Genomic DNA, 18397 nt, shown 5'->3' with positions numbered 1-18397 from the left:
GAATGTGTGGCTTATGCAAATATATTCATCTAATTTTTTTTCCTTTTGTTGTATTTGCTAGCATCAGACTGGCATAAAAGGGCATTAGGCAGTACCACGACCCGTCTGACAGGTGTACCACCGGGCTGCGGCAGCGCCGCTGCCGCCGTGTCAGGAATGGGAGCTGTAATTAGAGCAAGGAACAGAATGAACGTCAGATGAATTACCAGGCAGCAGATCATATTTGTCAGGAAGGATTGCATACATAAAAATTAAGTGACAGTACATGCCGGGGTAATGAAAGAGAAATGGAAGATTTGCCCGTACACAGCGCGTGAGATGCAGGCGGGCGCCTCGCTCGCAGCCAGGGCGGGATGCCTGGCTGGCAGCACGGCCCCGCCGGAGCATCGCCGGGGCAGCGGGCGACCCCCAGACAGGGAGAGCCCCGGCCCCTGCAGAACCTCCACGGGCAGAGGGGAAACGTGGGCACGTCCTGTCTCACTCAGCAACAGAACTGGTTTGGGAAAGGCAGCGGCGCTGTGGGGAGGGTGATAAATGCCAGAAACCAGCCGGAGGCTGCAGGGTGGGGGTGAACTGATGGGATGGCACTTTGCTGCTTTCCATTCTTCCTCTGACTCAGGAGAGAAGACAGGAGATGCTTTCCCGTGGGGGAGAGCCCTTCAGGCACATGCTTTACCACAAAACTCCCATGTTTTAAAGGCCACGAGTGTAGCTAAAGGTGAATTTTGCTGCTTCTTCACACGACGTGATGGCTTACCATCCTCCTTTCCATCGCTGAAGCTCCGGGATTTAGTTTATAGAGATCATAGAAAGTTGTTTTCTTCTGGGGCATAGGAGGGAATGGGGTAACCATTCAGCATGAAGTCAGGAGGAATGCTTTTTGGAGGGGGGCTGCATTGTGTTTCTTTCCTTCAATACTACTTACTGTTTTCTTTTGAAAGACTCTTACAGCCTGTTTTTTTGCAGGTTATACTGTGGGCATTTCACTGCAGCCATAGTCCTCTGTGGGGTTTTCTTCTTCCTTGTTTGGTGTGTTTTGGCTTTGGTTTACTTTTTTCCCCAGAGGAGCCCTAGGATACCTGTCTGATGGGCTGTTTCACTACAGAGAATTACTTAGCCCAGGGCTTTGCACGCAGCGATGCAGCGTGGTCAGGGTGGTGGAGGGTGGGAGTGTGACACCATGCAGTTTGGGTGAGTTCATAGCATCACAGTGTGATGTCCTTCCAGGTGTCATCTCTTCCATTCAAGATTTGATAGGGCTGGGAGTGGCTTTTTTGTGTCTGTTCCTAATGTTGGATTGTGTCTGTTATTGCTGATCTCCAAGGAGGGCATTCAGAGCAGCATCTGATCATTAAGGCTGTTCTCATGTGCTTGTTAGAAAGTTTAAATCACCAACGTTGCTATAAAACCTGATTAGTTACAAGACAAAAATCAGAACTTGCAGAGCATCTTTAAAAACTACATAGACTTTGGAAAAAATAACAGTAAGTTGGTAGATGCTGTTTCACTAGGAGCTGTAGTAAATGTAGAGCATTGCCATTAGTGTTAAAATGGGTAACTTTATAGGGAGCTGGTGTAAAGCCCATTTTTAGGCAAATAAACCTGGCATTATCCAAAGGCTCTGACTGGCTTTACATTCTGAAGAAGGGGGTAAAAGAGGAAAACTCCACTATTTTACACAGAATAGTCTTGTTTTGGAGCAGATGATTTATTTATTCTTGGACAAGAATGAGCTTGGAGCAGATTTTCCTTCTGGGGGATGCACGTAGGTCAAAGCTTCCCAGTTTAGAACGTGCCAGTAGCTGTGGACTGGAGTACGTGGGGTGTTCCACGTTCCTTCTGGTTCCTTGTGGGAGATGAGGGTGAACAGGGAGTAACCACAGCCATGAGGACATTCTTCTGGCTTTTTCTTTTGCTTGCCAAGCTAGTTTGTCATCTGAACCAAGCTCACAGTGCTCCAAGGGGCTTGTGAGCAGGACTTGTGACAAACAAGCAGACCCCAGAAACTTGCTTAGAACTTCAACAGCCACATTCTGTGCACTTGGAGAACCTCTGGCCCCATGGGCTGTACCTGTAGTACAGCATCTGGGGAAGAAAAGATCCTACAGAGTGACTGTGGGTGTTTTGTGCTGCCTGCGTGTAAAAACAAACCCTCCAACTGTAGGGACTTTGGTGAGGTTGTGTAAGCAATTAAATCCTGATACAAGAGGATATTTTAGTGCCTTCTCCTAATTCCCAAATTCTCCTTCTGGGAAAAGACCTCAGCCACTGCCTTGGTAGCACTCCCTGAGCATTGCAAGCACTGAGGAAAGGCACTTCAGGGTCAGACTCCTCCTACATCACACTGCACCCTTCCCTTGGTAGCCTGGGGCGTGTCTGGAGAGCCAAGACAGGAGAGTTGGGGACTCACATTTCCGAGCAGAATCGCTTCCCTGATGTGGTTGCACCACCAGATAGTATTCAAATACACCAGAATGTTTTTCTCAGCTGTATGGATGTTCATGGAATATGCAGGAGCGTGTCACACACATTAAAGCTGAGCTAATAGTTCTGGAAGTAATTATTACTTTAAAAACAGAGTGTGTTTTTGTTACCCATGGATGGCATCCCGGGTTCCTGAGTGTAGCTCTTTGCCTTCTTCGTTTGTAATGAGCGTGTTTCAAAAATCACAAGTATTTCAAAACATTGCAAAGTTTGTTTTGACAGGAGCAGAGCATCTCTGGAATGAAGGAACGCTTTAATCAGCATCACCCCTTTGAGGCCCGCCTCGCGCTCTGATATCTCGTGGTTTGAAACTGGGAATACTCTGTAAAGATACAATAAAGGTCAGGATTTGTTAGGTTCTTTCATATTCAGAACTCTGTTCCCTGCTGTGAGGAGGGAAAGTGATAGATTCAGAAATGCTGTTTGGCTCAGATGAGCTGGAAGGTGCTGGTGAAGGAGGAACAATAACAGTGTTCCTTATCGCTGCTGTGCTGGGCAGCCAAACGTGGCTGTGGAGTTTCATTAACTTCAGAAGATACTTATTTTGATTGCATTTTTAAAAAGCCAATGTACAGAGCCTATTAAAATACTCTGAACTCTTCCCCCACCAGTACAGTCCAGTGACAGCCTGCAGAGAGGTGCATCGGGCGGCAGCCGCGAGAGGCTTGTCCGTGGAGCGTTGTATCTAGTGACTGAGGCTGTGGATGGAGCCTCCTGGAAGGAGGCTCAGATCAACCCCTGCTCTGCCCACGGGCAGCCACCGGCGAGCCCGGCTGGGCTGCGCTCGCACGAGCAAAGCTCTGTGCAGAAAATAAGGATCCAGTGTGTGGCTGTACACACAGCCTGGCTGCTGCTGCTTTCACAGCCACCAAACTCCTCTGATTTGAGCTGGAAAATGTTTTTAAAACGAGTGAGCAGGGTCTTGCTGCATAGGGAAAGCCATGCTGGGGGAGCAGGGAGCTCTTGGCGTGTTCCTGGGGCAGGTATGGACTGCAGCTTGGTTGCTGGAGGTGCACAGCCAGCTCTGGCATTCAGACACTATACGAGAGGAAAGGAATCTGAATTTTGTTTCTGGAGCAGCTTTACTGCCTTTGCCTCTGGGTTTTCCTGGTGAAATGCTCTGCTCAGAATAACGGGTGGTGTTGGAGGTGTCCCAGCACTGCTCCAGGCCCTGGGTGGGTGAGGCTCTGCACCAGTGCTGGGGGGAGCAGGAGGAAGTGTTGATGTGGTGTTGCTGCAGTGTCCTGATGGAGACACATTTGGCTTTCAGGGCTGGATGGGAAGCTGAGGAACAGTCAGTCAGGGTCGTCTTTACTGGTTTGCAGCCTTCGTAGCTGCAGAGGCGTTACTCCATCAGCCAGGGACCCATCCTGCATCTCCACAATGTTTTGTATTTTCAGCAGGGCGAATACCAAAGAAAGTTCCTGATTAATAGTCCCCGATTAGGCTGTTCTTGTCAAATTGACTAATGCGATGCGGTGGTGAGCGCCGGCTGATTGCGCCGCCAGCCTTGTGCGGCTCTCTAGAAGCTGCTCATTACGGGAGATCCCCGCGTGATGCTGGACAGGCCGTAAGGAGAATTGGGCTTGTCAGTCTTTTATCATGGCAGTTAGTTAAAAATTAATGCATCAGTTTTGAAACGCAGAGCCCTGCTTGTTCATACATTTGCTGACAACACCCCGGTAATGGTAGGTAAATGCGCGGGGCAGCCTCTGCAGGAGCAGCTCAGGCGTGGGCTGCTCCACAGAGCCATTAATGGAAGGGAACGGGCTAATGCAGGGGAATCAAACACTGACCGCAACGCGCTCAGCCGTGCCCCAGCCCTGTCACTCTGCCTTGATCCAAGGGCGGTTTAAGGCATTATCTGAAATGACAATTGGAGCCTACCCAGCAGACCCCTGCTAACGTGGAAGGCAAGGCCGTAACTTTAGAGCCCACGCCTTGTTATTTGCTCTCAGCTTGTCACGCACTGACCCAGAATGACTGATGGCAGGGACAGCGATGGCTGGAGGCTGCCCCTGGCACCAGTGCTCCAAAGCAGGAAGGCTCCAGGGAGGAAGAGTGGGCATGATCTCTGTGTTCCTTCCTTGTGTGCCACTGTCTGCCCGTGCCTGGCTCCTCTCTGTGCTCTCAGGGAAGGACCAGCATGACCATCGCTTCAGCAGCACTGGTAGGTGTCCTGGGGGGTGTGGGACACAGCAGCACTGGAAGCGGAAGGTGGGGACGTGTCTCACATGCTGGTGCTCAGTGGGGACTTCCAAAACCATCCTCAAGAGTTTCACATAATGAATCCCTGGTTCTTCAGCAGCTGCGTGCTTCTGAGCAGGAAAGTGAATCAGTGTCGTTCCAACCAAGGCAGCTCTTGTACAGAAGTCTGGCACGTGTGTGGGAGCTCCTTGGAGAGCCCTGCTGCCCATGGAGCGCATCTTGCCTGCACATGGCAGAGCCCCACGGAAAGCCTGGCTGGGCTCTTTGAGTCCTGTCTGCTTTTGGTGTTCTCTGAAGTTACTCTGTGCAGTCTGTTAAAAATTATTAACTATTAGCAGAGCTCTGATCTCATCCATACGTAGGGGCCTTTCACTGGCAATTAAACCCAGCCAGATCTGAGATGCTGTCAGTGCAGCACGCTCACAGGCTGAGCATGGAAACACACTCTGTGTGCTACTCCTCCCGTGCTGGAGTCTGTGTAGAATTTGCAGAACTGTAGTTTTTCCTTAGGGCACTCTTCACCTCGAAGTAATTCCTTACTTGCAGGATGTGTGGGCACAAGCTGCGTTTATCTCATAGGGCAGCTGGTTACGGAGAGTCCTGGGCGGCAAATAAATGAGCCATCAGGGCAGTGGTCCCCTTCCTTGGTTACTCGTTCTGTTTGGGTGAGTGGAGCTTCATGTATGTATTCCTGTATGGAACATCTTGTGTTTCACGTTGATGCCAGAGGATTGCTCCCACATTATATGCCATATTGCTGAATAGGTCAGAGTAAGAATCATTGAGGTTGAGTAGGCTCGAGGTTTGGGCACGTAAATATGTGACAAAGCGGAGAATAAAGAGGTGGTTTGGGTGGTGGGTTTGGTTTTGAAATAACTGCCTGGTCTTCACTCCAGGGAAAGATGATTCCTTGAGTAGTTAAGGTTGAGTAGCTGCTGCAGCATCATCCCAGTTTGCCTCATGGAAAACTTTGGGCTTCAGAATCCTGCTGCAGTAGAGACTTCAGCAATGGGGCCAACTGGGAGGGTCGGGTGTATGTGGCATCTGTACTTCCAGTGAGACCTCTGTGAGGGGGGATCTTGGGTGTTATTTGGGGCAAATTGGGTAAAATTACAGGCTAGCATTGACAGTATTCAAACCAATGCTTTTTCTCTGGACTGAACAACCTAAGAGAGGATTTTTGTATTTCTCTGATTTCCAGCTTCCATTAGGATGCTGATGTACTGAGAGTGAGTGTCACCCAACTCCTCTTGTGCTGCCCCGCGGCTGCGCCTTGCTTTCTGCCCCAGAACTCCTTCATCTCCCACAGTGTGCAAACCCCTCCTGCGACAGTGGCAGTTCTTCCCCTCCACCTCTAACACCATCTCCTGTGCTTATTAGTCCTCCAGCTGTCGGCAGGCAGCTTTTCAAATGGAGAAATGGTAAACTGAACGTTACAGGCAAATTAAACATTTGCCATCTTGTGAGGAAAGGTCTTTAATTAGGAGATGGATACGCTGGAACGCCAACAGCAAGGAAAAAAATTGACAGGGGACGGGCAAGCAGGAGAAGAGAGAGTATAGAAAGTCCTTGGATGCTTTAATAAATGATGTATCTGAAGATTATTTGATGTAGTTGAGGCTGCCAGGATGTCTTGTATTTTCGGTATCACAACTGAAACTTATTTAGGATTTAAAAAAGAACCTTTTTGAGGTAAGGAATTTATTAATAATTTCCTGTAACTTCTGTCCAAAACGCTGGAGTAAATTTCTTTTGATAAAATACAGCCTTGTGGAAGTACATAGAAATCCCTGAGCTGCTGACGTGACTGCAGGTTGGGGCAGTGCTGTGAAGTTTGGAGTGATACCTCAGTTCTGTCAGAGAGTTACTGAAGCCCTGCCTGGTGCTGGGCTTGTTACTGCAGTGAGTGGTCCCCTGAGCTCTCAAAGGGGACCCCGTCCTGCCCAGAGCAGCTCTGTCAGACCGCTGGCCATGCCCTGTCCCAGAGGCTTGTTCTGGCAGCACATGGTGATGCTGAGCTTGTGGTTTCAGCACTGTTGAGCAACCCAGAGGAGGGTGACCCTTTACAGCTGCTCTGTCTGCAACGCTCCGAAGGTGCTGGGAACAATGGAAGGGGAAGAAAAGGTTCCTGGGATTTCAGAAGTACCAGAGATGTTCAGTACTGTTGGCCAGTCCCCTCGCTCTGTGTGTGATGATGTCTTTGGTTCTACATCTTCTAAACCACAATTTGTTTCCAAGTTGTGCCAATCCCTTCTAATTAGCTGTTGGTGCTGAGGTAATGCTTGGATGAACTGGAACTTGTGTGTAACACGGGCTGCACGGTCACTTCCTATGACAATAACTCCTCTCTTCTTTCTTTGTTTTCACAGTGGGAACTCCATACTATATGTCCCCAGAAAGAATACATGAAAATGGCTATAACTTTAAATCCGATATCTGGTCTCTGGGCTGTTTATTGTACGAGGCAAGTATCCTCTCACTGCTCTTCCCAGGGTTGCCATAACCCCGCGGTGCGGTACAGGAACTGAGGTCAGCCTTGCTTAGGCTTAATTGTTGAGAAACCAAATGAACAGGTAACTGTTAGTGCTGTCTGTGTGCTTCCTGAGTGTGCTCTGGGGAAGGCTGGGCTCAGCAGCCTGCTGGTGTCGGTGTAGTACTGAGCCCCATTGGGGCTGCCGTGCTGCTGGCAGTGTGGGTGTGCTGTGCATCGCTGGGGAGACAGGCTGGTGCTGGGGAAATCCATCAGCAGTGTGCTGGCACAGGGACATAAGCAGTCCTGGGGGCTCGACTCTGGCAGCCCTGTGCCTCTGGGCTGTAAGGCAGCAGCCAGCTGGTTACAGATCTGTGTGGCCCAAAAAAATGCCCTTTGGGGGGAGAACCTCCCACTGCTGCCTGTTGTTTCTGTACTCCTACCAGTGTCCGCACAGGCTTTATCTTCTCAGGGCTCCAGGCAGCCTGTTTAACTGCTGGCTGCCCTGTGCACTGCCTGGGGAGCAGAGTTTCATTATGGGAAAGATTTATCCGGGGTCTGGCATGGGCAGTCACCCCAAGCAGTGTAACATCCCAGCCTTGGCCAGGGCAAAGAGCCACCAGATCTGCCCAAGGGAAGGTCCAGTCCAGTGGAGACACTGGAGCCAGGTGTGGTTGTGGCACCATTTTACTGTTAAAATCCTCTCCCAGAGGAGGGAGAGAAAAGGTGCAAGACACCCATCTAAGTACTTCATCAAAAATACTTACAAAATCCTGAGCTTAAATTGAGTGGCTTTGTCCCTGTCCTCAAGTTCTCCATAGCTCTAGTGAAAGAATTAGGAGACTTTTGATAGTTCCCAAAGCAGTAGCAGCAATATGCCATTAAAAATGGGTGGGTTCTTCTAAAGGGTGTTTCTTGTTGTGATGCTTCTCAGGAGGTACCAAGAACTGGGGTGGGACAGTGTAGCTGCAGGTACCTGGGTCTGCTGGTGGTGTCCAACGAGGATGCTGAAGACTCTTGTTTGGGAGCAGGGGAAGGAAGCCTGAGCTCCTGGAGCTGGTTGTGCTGAGTGGTTCCAGTAACACTTCACGTGCTGGGCATTGAGGAATCCTCAGTAGGGGCTGTGCTGAGCTGAGGCCTTTGGCCCTGCTGCGGGGTGTCGGACTTGCTGAGCCCATCGAGCGGCCCAGGTCGGACACCACGGCCCGTTTGCTGCTGTGCTGAACAGCTGCTCCCTCAGGCTGCTCCGAGGCATTCCTGAGGCTGAGCTCTGCAGGAGATGGGATTCCAGATTTATGCAGAGAGAAATATTTAGCGTTGTGCTAAGTTATGTTTTTGTAGCAGGCAATATGGTCCCCTTATGGCACAGTAGTCCTGGTACTCCTTATCTCTCAAGAAGCTGACTTAATTGCGCACTAACCACAATTCCCTGGTAGGAGTAGCAGTACCACAGTAACATGTGAGAGGTTTGGCATGTGAACCACTTTTAAATTTACTTCCTACATAGGTAAAGCCTCAGCTTTGTGAGCAGGAGCTGTGAGATGGTGCAGCAGCTTCCTGGGAGGACTGGACAGGTACCAGTTCTGTGCTCTGTAGATAAACAGCTACTCGACTCTCTCAACTTTGCTGAATTTGGAAAATCAAGAATCAGCTTTGTCTGTCCTTGAAGGAGCTTTATCTTCACTCCTGGCTCGGGAGGAGAATGTTTTTCCAGTTGGCTGTTTGTTTGGTTCTGAGTCACTTCTGATCTTTCTCCAGATAGATTGTGTAGATAAGCTGCACAGAGATTTAAGGTACAAATTGCCTTCAGAGACACACGTGTCCACTGGGATCCGCGTAGGGAGCGTTGAGGCCTTTGGGATGTGATGCCTCATAGCACCACTTAACTTTGACATTGATAATGGCCCAGTGATTTTTATTCAATCTTATCAATATAGTAGTAACTGTCTTCACTGCTCGCTTCTTGTGTTTATCTGTCAGCAAGATAACTTGGAGGGGCTAAAAATAAGTTGTTAATTCCCAGAACATAGCTACGAGCAATGACTTGAGCAGCTCTGGATCTGTCTGAGCAGTACCAGCCATCCCTGTGCCTGTACACTTCTCTCTCTTACCAGCTGTGCTGCCTGGTGCTGCTTTAAATGGCGATCTCGCTGTCCTGCAGTAATTGCTCTAATCCAGATGTCAGGAGCAAACCCTGGTGCAGCATCCCAACCTGCTGCTGGGGGGGATTGGAGCAGCCCTGACCCTCGCAGTGGGAAGGTCTGTGCCATCGCCTCCCATCTGAACCCCCCCGCATTTCCCACCCCAAAACCCCACTGTGCTTCCTTTCTGTTCTTCTGCCCATCACCACTTCCCTGGGCTGGGAAGGAGAAGTGAATTGGAGCTGCAGAATCCCCTCCACCTCTCTGCCCTTATCGATGTATCGAATTCTCAGGGACCTGGTTTAACCCCTCACTGCCGCCTGTGCCTCCCCCTCGCACCCATCAGCCCTTTTCCTGGCACAGTCTCCTGTGCTGGGCGCTCACAGTGTTTAACTGGCAGAGAGCAGTTTGCTATCAACCTCTGATTGGGGATTAGTCTCTAATTGGAGTCTCTTAATTCCCCCCCTCCCCTGCTTTGCCTGTTACTGTTCTGTACAGTAAGAAAGTGCCAGTGATGTGGCTTCACCTTTTGCCTTCGGAATCCTGGGGCAGGTGGTGAGCGCGGGGCTGCCGGGGGCTCTCCCGGCCGGTGGGGATGCTGGGCACCCTGAGGTCTGGGGCTGTGGGGATGCTGGGCATTGCTGCTGGGAATAGAGGTGGGACCATGGAGAGGTTAGGGGGTGCTTGTGCCCCAGCCCACTGCTTTGTGCAGCAGGGATCCTGCGCTGCATCACGTGTGGCTTTGAAGCAGAAACTGGACCTAGAAGTTTTTGAGATGCTTCTTGGAGCCCGGCCCTGGGTTTGCAGCATCCTTTGGTGCCAGTTGGGTACCTTTGTGTGTTCTCCATGGCTGTTTCTAAGCATCTCTGGAGACCTGGCAGTGCCTCTGGAAGAGCTGCTGGAGGATAACAGGAGCTGGTGGGAACTGAACTGGGAGATTTGGTACTGACCTCAGATACATCCCAGTGCTGCTTCTGAAGGTTCAGAGCTCATATCAGAGGGTGTCTCAGCTCCTGCTGCCTCGTGGCAGGTGACCCCCTCACCTGAAGTGGGGTTTCACTGGTTCACAGAGTCACTAGTATGTCTTGCAGATAAGCAAGGCATAAACATAATAACTGGGTTATCTAAAAGGCAGGCTTCTGATTTACACCAAGGACAGTTGATCTTGATGTGTCCCACACTGCTTAGCACCTGGGCAGTTTAATGAAGCTTGAGCAGGACCCCCCAGCTGCAGCCTGTTCCTGCGGGTCCCATGGCTGGAAACCCAGCCCAGACACAGCGCTTCAGAGCCCGGCCCCACTCCAGACCGCTAACGACCCATCCATCCTGATTCCTGACTGTGGGATAAGATCTGCTGTTGACTTCCTCTAATTCTGCCGGGAGCTTGCTGCGTGTCAGCGACAAGACAGCGCTCTTCAGATGGCTTTCACAGCGCATGGTAATGAGCAGAAGACTAATAATCATCAAATAACCCCCATTAAAGCCGGAGTGAGAAGCATCAGCTTCAGCTGCGGAGTGAAAAGCTTCCAGATCTGGTGCAGCTTGTGGCAGGATGGGTCACAGAGATCTAAGGCGAGTGGGTAACGGCTGCAATTAGCCAGCGGTGCTCGTTAGGAGGAGGTGTCGCTGTGCAGAGCGGTGAGGAGCAACACCCTGGCCGGAGGGGCTGATGTGCCCGGCATCGCCTGCAGCTGCAGTGGGTCTGCGAGGCTGGGGTCCCGCTGTGGGAAGCGATGGGGAGGTGCTGGGCTCCTGGGGGACCCCCCGGCCCCACGCCAGCTCTTCCCGTGAGATCGCAGACGCTGGCTCGTGGTTCACTGGTCACTTCGACCTCCTGGTTGAGGACTTGCAGTGTCAGCGGGTTTCCACCCACAAAGATGCAGTTTCCTTCCTGAAAGTGAAGTGTAAGATAAACCTGCATTTGTCAGGAGGCTCCTGGCAGGAATTCTTCCCCACCCAGAGCCTTCCATCGCGCTCGCCGTGCTGCGTGAGCAGCCATCCACCTCTGACATCTCTCGTGCTGCGGGGGGGGCAGATCCTGGACTCAGAAAGCAGAATTGAAAGAGGAAGACGACCAGATTGATAATGAAAAGTTTTGATAGTTTGGTTCCCACCTCTGCCCAGTTTACCCTTCCCAAAGAGCAGATTGCCAGCAGGAAGCCTGTTTGGTTTGACGTTGCTTTGGTTTTTTTCAAGGCTGAACTACGTTTCACACACTTAGAGGATTCTTCATGTACTGGGTACCTAAACATCCCCAAATAACCAGTTTCTTCCTTACATCAGACTATTAAATAGTTCCTAGTTGCAGAGAGCAGATGAACTGGCTGTTCTGAGTGTGAGTGTGTCTGGGGAAGACCAAGGCTGTGGCATGTTGCCGAAGCCAGGAAAGCTCCAGCATTTTAAAGACACAGTCACATTCCTGAAGGGTTTTCACAGGCATCTTGGGGCCAGTTGGTTTCTAATGGGTTGCCAGTTGGTTTAAAAAATAGGTGTGTTTTTCCTGTGCGGGTGTAGAAGTGCCGGTACCGCCCAGTGTCCCCTGTCTGAGAGGTTTGGGGCAGGAAGAGTCACAGTGGTGATGGGAAAGCGTAGCGCCTGTGCCTGGCTCCGTGCTGCCACGTGCCCAGGTCCTGGCTGGAGTCAGGGATGAGGGGTGGCATCTTGAGGTGTATTGTGAAACAGCATCAGGATGGGCCTGGGTGTGCTGAGAGGGTGTGACTGGCACCACTGGGATGGGGACAGGGACAGGTTCCCTGGCAGGAGGAGCTGCTGCTGCACTCAGGCCTGTCAGGAAGGCTGTGACAGTGTGGGGCAGCTCTGGCTGCAGACAGCCTTGCAGAGTGGCATCATCGCTGTTGCAGAACAGAATTTGCCTTTGCAGATCAGTGGTGCTGGGGGTGACCAAACCTCTTGTGTTTCTGAAATGTTTCCTGTTTCCCTCCCCAGATGGCAGCTCTGCAGAGTCCCTTCTACGGAGATAAAATGAACCTGTTTTCTCTCTGCCAAAAAATCGAGCAGTGTGACTACCCACCTCTTCCAGCTGAGCATTACTCTGAGAAGGTAAATGGGGAGTGGTTTTATGGGGACTGGGGGGAAGGGGTGCAGCCAAGTTCATCCCACACAGGGCAGAGGAACCCGGGTGGAGAAGCCCCCCCCCATTCCCCACACATCCAGGGTGGAAGAGGAGGTGACCGGAGTGTCCCTGGTACCTCAGGGCCAGCCAGGGAAGCTCCTTGCAACACCAGAGTGTTGCCCAGCTGCAGTGAGGCAGCAAAGATGGTTCCTTAAGGTGAAACTGGGAGTCTGTGGCACTGGCAGAAACCAGCAGCGAGCTGTGGGCACGTCCTCTCCTTTGCTTCCTTCCCCTAAAATAACAGACCATAAATCAGTGCCTGAGTTTTCGTCTCTGAAGCCTTTGGAGTGCAACAAGGGGCGTGAGGTTAGAGGGGGAGGGGAGGAAAGCTGTTGCCTTGAGTGCACCAAGCATCCACCCAGCAGCTTTATAAAGCCTGGGGTTTGTGCAAATGAAACCCAGGGACTGACAGTAGCCAAACAAGAGGATATTAAGAAAAGGGTCCCCGTGTGAGCTGGCTCACTGATGTGCCCCTCCAGCCGCAGACGTGTGGTGTGTTTTCTTTCAGGACACTTTGGTTTGGGTTTTTAATCCACCCCTTTCCTTACCCCAACAAACAGCTGCTTTCCCTTTCCTCCTCCTTCGCTTACAGTCGCCTCTGATTTGCAAGGAAACGGCCAATGTCATTTAAAATGTTCCCTGTATCCTTGGGGGTTTTTCCTTTGTTCTGCCTCCCAGTTCTGGGAGCGAGAGGCAGGATGCGGGGGAAACACGGTGCTGGCAGAGACAGTCTGGGCTCCACCCCGACAGGGACCCTGCACCGTGGATGTGATGTTTTACCCCAGTTTTTACTTGCTGAGTAACTCATGGGAAAGATCATTTGAGAGCTGCTCTGGAAAGTGGCTGGGCTTTTAGTTGGGCTTTCCCTGTGTTGCCGACACAGCGCATCCTGGCTCCGTGCGCACCGCTCTGCCGCGCTGCTGCAGCACGCGTGTCAGGATCTGCCTGCTGGCAGCAGGAATTAGTCTAAGCTGACAGATGTGTTTCCTGTCTTTACAATTACTGTCTGTTTGCTTCCCTCTGGCAGTGCTAAAGAGTGTGTGTAGTGTGGTGATACAGCGTGGGGTGAGAAGGGTGGTTTAAAGCTCAAAGGCGCCAGGTCCCAGAGAAGGAGGCTCCAGATGGTGTTCCTGTGCTGCCGGCGGTGCCGGAGCAGGGCTGTGCCTCTGGCTGTGGCTCAGCTCCGGCGGTAGCTGCTGCCGGCTGGAACACAGCGAGCTTCACCTCCCAGAAACCAGAGCCCAGCTCTGGCGTGAGCGACACTTGGCTTAGTACCTACGTGTAAGGATTGGATTCTCAGGTGCTTTTGGAGTGGATGGCTGAAGGGGAAGGTGTGTTGGTATCTCCCAGCAGCCAGGCAGGATCAGAAGCATAGAGGCAGCTGCCTGCAGCCACAAGTTGCACCAGAATTTGTTCTTCCCGTGACCAGCATGTGGTTCTCTCTTACACGTCGTCTTTCTCTGGTTTAGACTGAAAGAGCAGAGGCTTTGCCACCACTCCACTATTGTCATTGCCATGGGCTTGTGGGGGCAGTGGGAGGGCAGTGAAGCTTTTTGATAACCTGCTGTGCTACCAAAGATGCTCCAGAGCCATCGGCCCATCTTCCCCTCATCTCGGTAATGGGGTCTTGAAGCAAAAGCACCAGTTTCAATGAGCGAGGCAGAGCATCTCTTGCAGAACACCCCCTTTAATGGTGCTCCTGCTCAGCCACGGTGCTCTCCTCTGGAGCCCTTTGTGTCTAACCAGCCCGACTCCTCCGTCATCAGCTGGCGTGCTGCTTGTAGCAGGAGGAGCTGGGATTCCGGCCAGGATTAGTTCTCTGTATCAGGAGTGGATTTACTAGTAATTGGAGATAGTGACTGTTGGTGCTTGCTGAGGCTGGTTCTGCCAGGTCCTTGTAGGTGATAGTGCGATGCCTGTGGCATCCCAGTCATGGGCAGGATGGAACTTCCCGGCTGCGTTTACATGGGAATACAGGTACTGGGCAGGCTGGTGGTGCTGGGCACTGGTACTGGGCACAGCTGAGTTTGTGGGCATTTCATCTTGGCCTTGGTTGGCTGGGGCTGAGGGAGCCTTTGGGGGTCTCAGGGTTACAAGGGTGGCACCTCCTGCCTCTGCTGAGCAGCATAAAGTCACCGTGGAGGTTAGGAGTAAGCGGCCAGGGCTGGGCAGCCGAGGTGGGCTTATTCAGGAGATGGGGGCTGAACCCTGACTGGGGGCTGAGCCCTGGCTGGGGGCTGTGTCATGCTCAGTGCATACACACAGAGCAAGGGGAAGGTGGTTGGCAGTCAATGGGTCGCACCGTGTCCATTCCTCCCCCCCCGTCCCGGCTGGGATTCCCTTTGGAAGGTGCCTCAGGCCCAGAGGCACCTGGACGCGCTGGGGCCTCGCTCCAGCCAGAGCCGCAGCCCTCACTTGGGTCCATTCGGTAACGCGGCTGAAGCCGTGTGCACCGTAGCTGCATGGTCATGCTTTTAATTAACATTAAAATAATTGGCACCATGGCTACTGGGAGGATGTGAGAAGATCAGAGGCTCAAGGCTGTTTCTCCCGGTGCCTCGGGGGTACCAGCAGCTTTCAGTGTCTGTATAATTAAAAGCTACAATCTTTCATGTGCACAATAAAGAGGGCTGGGAGGTGGGGAGGCTCCAGCCCTTTTGCATTTTATTTATTAAACATAATCAATGACCAGTCTGTCTTCTTCACAGGGTTTTTAGGAAGCACAGGGGTTCGACAGCCATGCCCCCATGACTTAGGATACACCAGGGTGGGTTCTGGGGCTGATCCCCTCTGTTCCTGCTCCGTCAGGGCCTTGGTGCACCCCTCTGACCCGTGCTGCTTCCCCAGCCCTGGGCACGCTGGTGTCCTCGCCGGGCTCCCTTTCCCCCTCCTCTGTCCCCTGCCCCACACCCTCTTGTGCTTTACTCTGTTGACTGCATGTTGCTGGTACCAGTCATCACATACCCTGGTTCTCTGAAGTGAATCTGAATCCCTGGGAGAAGAGATTTAGTTAAAAAAAGGTGCTGTGAGAGCCCCGTGCGAGGGGAGCCGGCTGCAAGGGGCGGCTGTGTCTGGGGGGGGGAGGGGCAGGGCTGTGTCTGGGGCTGCACCACTGGCCAGGGACGCCGGGGTGTGCAAATGCGAGTGGCACAGTGTAAGTGATGGTGTAAAATCCACGGGGTTGTGTGGAAGATGTAAGTGGTGAGTGCTGAAGGTTTGGTGGAAAAGGCTCTTCCTGCCCTTTTGTAGGGCGGGAGGACGCAGAACACTTGGACGGGAGCCTGTGCTCTGCCCAGGAGCGTCTGCACAAAGCAGGTTTCGGGGCCCGCCCTGGACTCGGGTGGTGGCACAAACATCCCAGTTGGTGCCTTTTCCAGTGACCAGTCATGGGTGTGTTCATGTTGTTTGGTGTGTTGTGTCTTGCAGCTGCGGGAGCTGGTCAGCATGTGCATCTACCCCGACCCCGACCAGAGACCCGACATCGGTTACGTGCACCAAATAGCAAAACAAATGCATGTGTGGACCTCCAGCACATGAACCATCTGCAGCCCCTGGAGACGCAGCACAGCTCAGTCTTACTTGAATTTCTTTTTCTCAGATGAAAGCGAGTGGTGCCCGGTCACCCAGGTGAGAGGGTTGAGCACTCGCAGCAAGATGCTCCATTATTTCTGCAGGTTATTTGACAAGGACTCTGCCAAGGTGGTCATGCTTAAAGTGAAGATTCTGTGAGGTATTGCAGGTGATTTTTTGTTTTCTGTTAAAGGCCAATAACGTGTTACAGATGTAGATCATTTAAGGGTCCTTTCTTAAAACTGTCGTGTGTAATCTAGGGTAGGTGATATTAACAAGGTGTCGGAGCGTTTGACACCCCCCTGCTATCTTAATGTAATGTGAACTATTGAAATAATTCCTTCAGTGAAATCACTTTATACTAATGTAAGGATTACAGTAGACTTTGTGTAATTTGTGTAACTGCTACTTTGCCTCTTCTGCAAACGGTTAATAGCAAATCCAGTTTTTACTTTGTGTATTTTAAAGCAGCCATTTATGTGTTGTTATGAATTCCCTCCTTCAGCTGTAGGAACTGGGAGGGGCTGGGGTGGGAAACACGTTTGTTTCAAGATTTCTTTTCTTTTTTTATTTTTAATTGACAATTTAGAGTGAGTATTCTGCTGATGCATTTATCTGTTGACTGGCTACAGCCAGTGAGATGAGTTAAGCACATACCTGGGGAAAGAAAGAGGAAAAACATGCCAGACAAACCAAAACAAGCACTGCTTCTGCCAGTGAGCTCTCTTGAAACTCATTTTCCCAGTTGGTGTGATTGGTTTCAGCCTACACGTGCTCGGTGAGAAACCGGTGTGACTCTGGTGAGGATGCTGCTCCCCATCCAGCGGTACCTTGGGTGCTGCGGGTGCAGCTCCAGCAGAGCAGTGTTCTAAACACTTCAGAAGAGAAATACATAGTGTGTTGTGACTCTGATCCCAGGCGAGGAGCAGCCCCGCTACTGAACTGTGAAAGAGAAGTTACAGAATGTGAATTATTTTTATAAAAATCTCCACCTGATCTGAAGGAGTCGCCTTGAACTACAGGAAAATTCTCAGCCAGCTAAATTCATTCATTGAATCAATGATCTGTCTCGTTACTGTCGATGAGAAACATCCACACTGCTTCAGGAACAAACCTGGATTCACGTTCAAGTGTTTCCATTTCACGTGCCGGCGGGAGGGACGGGGCTGCAGCGGGGAGCGGGGATGCCGGTGCTGCTGCTGCCGGGGCGAGTGCCAACACCTAGACTGTGTGACAGTTCAGATGCAGCCTGTGCCTGTTTTTGTTGTTGTTGGGTTTTCTTTTTCTTAAGAAAAGCATACAATCCTTCATATTTTGGAGTAAGATTAGGGTTAGAGGGTTACATACATATATATGCTTTTAGTGTTGTTTTTTTTTTTTTAACCTATTTTGCTCTACTTAAAGGAAAACTGCAGTGCCAGCTTCCCTGTGCCCTCAGCCCTCCCCAGTGGTTGTGTAGGGCAGCAAGGGGGAGCCGTTAATTGCTGCGAATAACGTTGGCATCGTTCATGCTGGTTACTCAGTGACTCCTCTTTGCTCTCAGGAGGGCACTGGGGCAGTGAAGCAGCAGCGGGACGGGGTGGTGGCACCGAGCTGCTCCCCCATCCCTGTGCTGGACGGGGGGCACAGGGACCCTGCAGCTTTCCTTTAAGCCGTGGTGGCAGCTACACGTTGGGAGGGGCTGGTTGTGCTGCGCCTGGCGGTGTAACCCGGGAGGAGCCCTGGCTCCCAGGGAAGCTCAGCGTAGATGTGAGGCTCTTGAGAAGTCCGGTCACTCTCTTGCTACATAAGATTTACTAGTGCTTGTAAGGAAATGTAGTTCAGAAAGAAAAAAAAGAAAAAAAAAATTTTTTTGCAATTTGTGCATTTTTAGATAAATAAAAATGATTTACAGAATAAACCTTTGTTAAAAAACGTCCAGTATGAAGAACTAAATTTTTCCTATAAAAGCCATCCCAAGGCTGCAACCGGCCTGAGCACGTGTGGCACTGGTACCGCTGCACACCTGAGGTGGGTTTTCCTGGGCAGCTGCTCAGGATGCTGCACCAGGGACTGGTACCACGACCCCCTGGCACCAGGACGCGCCCGGCGCTGGCTGCAGGGGCTGTCCCAGCCCCCTGCACCCAGGGCCCAAATAATCCAGCGGGTGGATTTTCTGGTAAGGACTTTCCTTTGGGATCCTCTGGCCTGTACGGAACAGCTGGAACTCAGGTTCTCCCTGATGTTACAAGCTCAGGACAAAAAAGGTCCAAGTTGGAGCAAGGAACGAGACAATTTGAGACTCTGAGTGATGCTGTTGTCAGTTGTGTAATTGAGACATGAAAACACCTGTACCCTGTGCAGGGTGGCTCCCTTCCCTCGCCTGTCTCTTTCTCCAGAAAACAGGGAAGA

The 18397-nt window shown here is 51.5% G+C and overlaps 1 protein-coding gene across 1 annotated transcript in view; it reads left to right on the top strand.

The window, feature by feature from the left end:
- The window catches only part of NEK6 (NIMA related kinase 6), a 38566-nt gene extending 20370 nt beyond the window's left edge, over positions 1-18196 (top strand). Inside the window, exons 7-9 of the mRNA XM_084272456.1 lie at positions 7062-7156; positions 12250-12363; positions 15863-18196. Of these exons, the coding sequence (XP_084128582.1) occupies positions 7062-7156; positions 12250-12363; positions 15863-15973 (320 nt within the window). The 3' untranslated portion in view covers positions 15974-18196. The remainder of the gene's footprint in view (positions 1-7061; positions 7157-12249; positions 12364-15862) is intronic.
- Positions 18197-18397: the final 201 nt, after the last annotated feature.

This window comes from Gallinula chloropus, assembly GCF_964237585.1.
Source record: "Gallinula chloropus genome assembly, chromosome: 18".
Lineage (NCBI taxonomy): Eukaryota > Metazoa > Chordata > Aves > Gruiformes > Rallidae > Gallinula > Gallinula chloropus.
Note: the sequence above shows the minus strand (reverse complement) of the source record. Positions and strands in the feature narration are given on the sequence as shown.